The 7,853-nt window shown below is 68.8% G+C and overlaps 2 protein-coding genes across 2 annotated transcripts in view; one reads left to right on the top strand and one right to left on the bottom strand.

The window, feature by feature from the left end:
- Positions 1-7,853, top strand: part of RPS19 (ribosomal protein S19) — a 127,458-nt gene that overhangs the window by 50,916 nt on the left and 68,689 nt on the right.
- The window catches only part of ATP1A3 (ATPase Na+/K+ transporting subunit alpha 3), a 36,390-nt gene that overhangs the window by 16,682 nt on the left and 11,855 nt on the right, over positions 1-7,853 (bottom strand). Inside the window, 1 exon segment of the mRNA XM_075134969.1 lies at positions 1,237-1,359. Coding sequence (XP_074991070.1) covers positions 1,237-1,359 — 123 coding nt within the window.

Here is a 7,853-nt window from a genome sequence, read left to right as displayed (position 1 = left end):
AAGCTGCCCCAGCCCCCCAAACTGCCCCTAGAGTGCATTCCCACCCCCCAGCCCCCCCAAAGCCCCCCATCATGCACCCCAAATTGGCCCAGCCCCCTCAAACTGTCCCTAGTCCCCCAAACTGCCTGCATCCTGCCCCTCAGCCCCCCCAAATTGCCCTTATAGTGCACCTCAAGCTGCCTCTAGCCCCCCCAAACTACCCCTAGCCCCCCAAGCTGCTGTATCCTGCTCCCCAGCCCCTCCAGCCCCCACAAATTGCCCTATAGTGCACCTCAAACTGCCTCTAGCCCCCCCAAACTGTCCCTAGCCCCCCCAAACTGCCTGTAACCCCCGTCCCCCAAATTGCCCTATGGTGCACCTCAAGCTGCCCCAGCCCCCCCAAACTGCCCCTAGAGTGCACTCCCCACCCCCCCAGCCCCCCATCATGCACCCCAAATTGCCCCAGCCCCCTCAAACTGTCCCTAGCCCCCCCAAACTGCCTGTATCCCACCCCCAGCCCCCCAAATTGTCCTATAGTGCACCTCAAACTGCCTGTAGCCCCCCCAAGCTGCCTGTATCCCGCCCCCCAGCCCCTCCAGCCCCCACAAATTGCCCTATAGTGCACCTCAAGCTGCCTCTAGCCCCCCAAACTGCCCCTAGCCCCCCCAAGCTGCTGTATCCCGCCCCCCAGCTCCCCCAAAATTGCCCTATGGTGCACCTCAAGCTGCCCCAGCCCCCCCAAACTGCCCCTAGAGTGCACTCCTACCCCCCCCAGCCCCCCATCATGCACCCTAAATTGACCCAGCCCCCTCAAACTGTCCCTAGCCCGTCCCTAGCCCCCCCAAACTGCCTGTATCCCACCCCCCAGCCCCTCCAGCCCCCCAAATTGTCCTATAGTGCACCTCAAACTGCCTGTAGCCCCCCAAGCTGCTGTATCCTGCCCCCCAGCCCCTCCAGCCCCACAAATTGCCCTATAGTGCACCTCAAGCTGCCTCTAGCCCCCCCAAACTGCCCCTAGCCCCCCCAAGCTGCTGTATCCCGCCCCCAGCCCCCCCAAATTGCCCTATAGTGCACCTCAATTGCCCTATAGTGCACCTCAAGCTGCCTCTAGCCCCCCCAAACTGCCCCTAGCCCCCCCAAACTGCCTGTATCCCACCCCCCAGCCCCTCCAGCCCCCCCAAATTGCCCTATAGTGCACCTCAAACCGCCCCCAGCCCCCCCAAGCGGCCCCTAGCCCCCCCAAAGCCCCCCACTCACCATGGCCACCTCCTTCTTGAGGTCGTCCAGGTCCCGGGTCTTGCTCTTCCCCTTCTTGGGCGACTCCTTCTCGCCCCCCTTGTCCTGCGTGGTGGCCACGCGGTAGCTGTCGGAGCCGCCGTACTGGGGGGGGGGGTTTACGCTGGGGGGCCCGCACCCCCCTCCGTGGGCCCCGTGATCCGCCGTACCCCCAAAACCCACCCGGCTCCTGCAGCACGGACCCCCGAGGCCCTGGGATCCCATTGCAGTGGGTCCCCCACAGCCCCCCCAAAACCTGCAGCACAGACCCCCCCAGGAGCCTGGGAGCCCATTGCAGGAGTCCTGCACCCACAGCCCCCAAAACCTGCAGCATGGACCCCCAAGAGCCTGGGATCCCATAGCAGGCATTCTGCACCCCCATAGCCCCCCAAAACCTGCAGCATGGACCCCCAAGACCCTGGGATTCCATAGCAGGGGTTCTGCACCCCCACAGCCCCCCAAAACCTGCAGCACGGACCCCTCAGGAGCCTGGGACCCTATTCCATGGGTCCTGCAACTCCACAGCACCCCAAAACCCCCCAATCCTGCAGCACAGACCCCCAAGTCCCTGGGATCCCATTGCATGGACTCTGCACCCCCATAGCCCCCCAAAACCTGCAGCATGGACCCCCAAGAGCCTGGGATCCCATAGCGGGCATCCTGCACCCCCACAGCACCCCAAAACCCCCAAAACCTGCAGCACGGACCCCCATGTGCTTGCAAGGTCTCTGGGACCCCGCAGCCCCCCCAAACCTCCCTGGTCCTGCAGCACAGACCCCCCCAGGAGCCTGGGATCCCATAGCAGAGGTCCTGAACCCCCACAGCACCCCAAAACCTGCAGCACAGCCCCCCAGGAGCGTGCATGGCCCTTGGGACCCATAGCATGGGTCCTGCACCCCACAGCACCCCAAAACCCCCCCGGTCCTGCAGCACGGACCCCCAAGTCCCTGGGATCCTATTGCATTGGATCCTGCACCCCCACAGCCCCCCCAAACCTGCAGCACGGACCCCCAGGAGCTTGCAAGGTCCCTGGGACCCCACAGCCCCCCCAAACCCCCCCGGTCCTGCACTGCCCATCACCCAGGGACCCCCCAAACCCCCCCACCGGGCACCCCATTGCCCAGAGACCCCAAACCCCCTGAGCCCCCCAATTTCTGCCACACAGCCCCCCCAAATCCTGCACCACGGCACCTTACAGTCCCCTAGGACCCCCCCAAATCCTGCACCAGCTCCCCCCCCCAGCCACTAAGGACCCACTGAGCCCCCCAAATCCTGCATCAGGCCACCCCCAACCCCCGGGACCCCCCAAATCCTGCCCCAGCCCCCAGGGCCCCCCCAAATCCCTGCATCACGACACCTCCCCCCCCCTCTTTGCAGCACAGCAGCCCCCCCCACTCGGCACAAGGACACGGGGGGGGAAGTAGGTGCCCCCCCCCCCCCCCCCCGCCATCTGCTCCCTCGTTAATCCGGCCTTGACCGCGGGGGGAGGGGCGGCCGGGGGGGGAGGGGCCCCCCCATGCCTGGCGGGGGGGTGGGGGGGTGTCCTCTATAGGGTCTCCCCTATAGGGGCTCCCAGGAGGCCTGGGAAATTGGGGGGGTGGGTATATATACTTACCTGGGATCTGGGGGTGCCCCCCCCAATTGGGGGGGGTCATCGTGAGGGGACCCAGGTGTCCGGGGACCCCCTACCCCCCCCCTTTTTGGCCGGGACCCTCATTCTGGGGGTTACCCCAAGTCGGGGGGGGGGGGGGGGGGGCAGGTTTGGCGGGGGGCGGGGCAAGTCCTGCTCTGCACATCACTGCGGGGGGGGGGGGGGGGGGCGGACGCACCCCAAGATGGGGGCAGGTTTTGGCGGGGGGGGGGCTGTTGCTTTATGGGGGGGTGCTGGGGGGGGGGGTCCTTTTTTGTGTGTCCCCCCATATCCCCACCCAAGGGTTCCGGGGGGGGGGGGCTGGCACCCGGCCAACGCTGCAGTCTCCCACGCCGCAGCGCAGCGGGGGGGGGCCCATCCCCCATCCTCCCCCCCCCAGCTGGGTCAGGGTGACCCCGAGCTACTGCAGGAGACGGGGGGGGGGACACACACAGGGACCCCCCCAGTGTGTCCCTGTCATCTTGCGGGGGATGCTCCACCTGGAGACCCCCCACAGTTCGATGGGGGGGTAAAAATTGGGGTCCCCCCTGCAATACCCCCCCCCCGGGAGCTGGGGGGGGCCATTTCCTGGCGGGGGGAGGCATTTCCATGCAGAGGTCCCCATTTCTAGGGGGGGGTCCCTATTTCCAGGGGGATCCCCATTTCCAGGGGTAACCCTATTTTTTGGGGGGTCTCTATTTTCTTGCGGGGGGGGGGGGATTTCTTTGGGGGACCCCCCTTTCCCTTAGGAATCCCTTTTCCCCCGGGGAGGGGGCACCATTTGATTGCCCCCCCCCCCCCCCCCCCGGCACTGATTTTGCACTATTAATGCTGGGACCAGCTGCATCCCCTTGTTAATTAGCGTCCTAATTAGCAGGTGGGCAGCTGCTGCCCCTGCTGGGTGCAGCCCCCCTCCCCCCCGGGGTGCAGCCTGGGGGGGGGGGGGGGGGGGGAAGGAGAGAGGAAGGTTATTGGGGGGGGGCGCACGCACTGCGGAGGAGCGCGGGCACGGGGACACGGGGACGTGCACGAGGACACGGGTGGGGACACGGGGACGAGCACGGGGACACGGCTGGGGACACGAGGACATGGGTGGGGACACGGGGACGAGCACGGGGACACGGCTGGGGACACGGGGACACGGGTGGGGACGAGCACAGGGACACGGGTGGGGACACGGGGACGTGCACGGGGACACGGGGACGAACACGGGGACACGGGGACGAACACGGGGACGAGCACGGGGACACGGGTGGGGACGAGCACAGGGACACGGGTGGGGACACGGGGACGTGCACGGGGACACGGGGACGAGCACGGGGACACGGCTGGGGATGAGCACGGGGACACGGCTGGGGACACGGGGACGTGCACGGGGACACGGGGACATGCACGGGGACGAGCATGGGGACTCGGGTGGGGACACGCACGAGGAAATGGGGACACGCATGGGGACGTGCACAGGGACACTGGGGTTTGCACGGGGACGTGCACGAGGACAGGGGGACGTGCGCAGGGACCAGGACACGGGGACGTGCACGGGGACATCGGGGCGTGCATGGGGACATGGACATGGGGACACTGGTGACATCGGGGTGTGCACGGGGACGGGGACATCGGGGCGTGCACGAGGACACACGGACGTGCACGGGGACATCGTGGCTTGCACGGGGACACCGGGGCGCGCAGAGGGACGGGGACACGGGGACGTCGGGGCGTGCACAGGGACACGCTCAGGGCCAGGGCCACGCTCGCTGGCACGGGGACAAGGACACGGGGACACTCGTGACACCGGGCAGGGCCACGCTCGCGGGGACAGGGGGGTGTCACAGGGATCGGGGACACACTCGTGGGTGTGTGGAGGGGGGGGATGACGACGACACACGCGTGTGTGTGGCCCCACGTTACGCAAGAGCCGCGCGTCACACGCGCGTCCCCTCGCACGGGGCCCTTGCACGCCCGGACGGCGCCGTGCAACGCTGGGTGCTGGCTCTGCACACCCAGCCGGCGCCCCTTGCACGCCCCTTGCACGCCCCATCTGCACCTTGCACGCCCCTTGCACACCCCGTCCACACCTTGCACGCCCCTTGCACGCCTTGCTAGCACCTTGCACGCCCCTTGCACGCCTCTCCCGGCACCTTGCACCCCTTGCACACCCCTCCTAGCACCCTGCACACCCCTTGCACGCCTCTCCCGGCACCTTGCACGCCCCATCTGCACCTCACCCATCCCTTGCACACCCCTCCCAGTACCCTGCACCCCTTGCACACCCCTCCTAGCACCCTGCACACCCCTTGCACACCCCTCCCGGCACCTTGCATGCTTCACTAGCGCCTTGCACGCCCCTCCCAGCACCTCGCCCATCCCTTGCACACCCCTCCCAGCGCCCTGCGCCCCTTGCACGCCCCACCTGCGCCTCACCCATCCCTTGCACGCCCCTCCCAGCCCCTCGCACGCCTCATTAGCGCCTTGCACACCCAGCTGCCCCTCGCCCACCCCTCCTAGCACCTTGCACGCCCCTCCCAGCACCTCGTTAGCACCTTGCACGCCCACCTAGCACCTCGCCCGTCCCTTGCACACCCCTCCCAGCCCCTCGCACACCCCCTTAGCACCTTGCACACCCCGTCAGCACCTTGCACACCCCCTCAGCACCTTGCACACCCCTCCCAGCCTCTTGCACACCCTGTCAGCACCTTGCACACCCCCTCAGCACCTTGCACACCCCTCCCAGCCTCTTGCACACCCTGTCAACACCTTGCACACCCCCTCAGCACCTTGCACACCCCTCCCAGCCCCTTGCACGCCCCATCCTCCCCTCGCCCATCCCTCGCACACCCCGGGGGGGTCTCTCTCCCTTCCCCCCCCCCCCACCCCGGGCCGTACGTACCCCCATGGCGGCGGCGGGTGCGGCCGGGCCGGGCCGGGCGGAGCGGGGAGCCGGGACCAGGGATGGGGGGGGGGGGTTCGGGGGGGGGTCCGGAGCGGCGGAGCGGAGCGGAGCGGAGCGGCCCCGGCTGCGGCGAGCCCGGGACTGGGGCGGGGGCGCGGGGCCGCCGCCGTCTGGGCTGGGGGGGGGGGCGGGGAGCGGCCAATCAGCGCGCGAGGGGGACCCCCCCCGCCACCCCCCCCCGCCCGTGGCCACGCCCCTTTTACTGCGGATCCGGCGGGGGGGGGGAGAGACGGGGGGGTGCTGCAGCCGCGGGGAGCGGCGCCCCCAAGTGCGGCCCCCCCCAATGCAGGGGGACCCGAGGTGCCCCTGCAGTGCGACCCCCCCCCCGCCATTGCACCCCCCGGTGCACACCCCCCCCCGCCGTGGGCCTCCGATGTACCCCCCCCTGCAATGCAGCCCCCCCAATAGAACCCCTCTGCAATGCGCCCCCCGCAGTGCACCCCCGATTTACCCCCCCGATTTACCCCCTCAATTTACCCCCCCAATTGAACCCCCCAATTTAAACTGCCCCAATTTACCCCTCCCAATATACCCCCCCGCAACGCACCCCCCCATGGCAAATCCCCCCCGCAATGGGCCTTCAATATACCCCCCCCCGCAATGCAGCCCCCCCCCACAATGCGCCCCCAATTTATCCCCCCCAATGCACCCCTAATTTAACCCCCCCATTGCACCCCCCCCGCACTGCACCCCCAATGTACCCCCCCAATATAACCCCCCCCCGCAGTGCACCCCTCCGCAATGCACCCCAATGGGCCCCCCCAGCCCCCCCCAATGTCACCTCCCCAAAAATGTGCCCCCAATGCGACCCCCCACCCTGCAATGCGGCCCCAATCCTCCCCCCCCAAAATAGGCCCCCCCCGGGCACCCCCAATGCACCATGCCCCCCCCCGCAGTGGCCCCCCAAACCGGGCCCCCCCTGATGCGATGCAGCCCCCCCCGCAGTGCCCCCCCAAACCGGGCCCGCCCCCCCAACACGTGCTGGGGAGCCCCCCGAGTCCCCCCCATCAACCCCCCCCCAAAGTAATTAGCGCTCTCGCTAACGAGCTCGGCCCCCCCCCCGCCCCGCCGCAGCATCCCCGCGCCCGTCGCCAGGGCAACGCGGCTGCCGGGCAACGGGGTCGCCATGGCAACGGGGGTCCTTGGCAACGGGGGTCCTTGGCAACGGGGAGCCGGGAGCCGAGGGGGGGACCGGCCCCCCCCCAGCGCCTCCGCGCTGCCCCCCGCCCCCCCCGCGACCCCCCCCATGTCCTTGAGGTGACCTTGAGGTACGACACGGTGGGGGGGGAGAACCGGGACCCCTCCCCAGCACTGGGGACCCCTCCCCAAATTAGGGGGACCCCCCCAAATTAGGAACCCCCCCGAATAGGGGAACCCCCCCCAAAACACCCCCTCGGGATGAGGGGGGGGCCCTGTGGGGATGGGGGGACCCCCCCAACGCTGCTGCCCGACCCCCCCCCGGGATGGGGGGGGTGTCCCCGGGGGGGGTGGGGGGGTTCCCCCTCCAAAGCATCCCCATGCCGCCGGTGTCCCCGGTGACGTCATGTCTGGTTGCCGTGGCAACCATCGACCGGCAGCGGCTCCTGGACCAAAAAGGGGGGGGGGGGGTGACCTTGCGAGGTCCCGGGCCGGGGTGTGTGGGGGGGGCGCTCCCCGCCCCCCGCCGGGGCCTTATCTGCATCCCTTTGAACCTGCCGCTCGTTTGCATCTCATTTGCATCTCATTTGCATCCCCGAGCGCCGCGCGCCCCCTGGCGGTGGAGCCGCCGCGTTTTCCTGGGGGAATGGCGGGGGGGTGGTGGGAATTGGGGGACGCTGGGGGGGGGGGGGGGCTGGGGGGGGGGTGGTCGCAGACGATCGGGCGCCTCTCCCGTAAAAGTCCGGCTGGGTTTTATTGGGGGGGGGGGGCGGTGGTGACGTCACCCCGCGAAAAGAGGAAGGAAAAACCAAAAAAACCCCAAACCCACCCCAAAACCCAAGAAAAAGGGGAAAAAACAACCCAAAAAAAAAAAAAAAAGGA

This window comes from Calonectris borealis, chromosome 35 (assembly GCF_964195595.1).
Source record: "Calonectris borealis chromosome 35, bCalBor7.hap1.2, whole genome shotgun sequence".
In the NCBI taxonomy this organism is placed as follows: Eukaryota; Metazoa; Chordata; class Aves; order Procellariiformes; family Procellariidae; genus Calonectris; species Calonectris borealis.
This window is presented reverse-complemented; position numbering and strand designations above follow the sequence as displayed.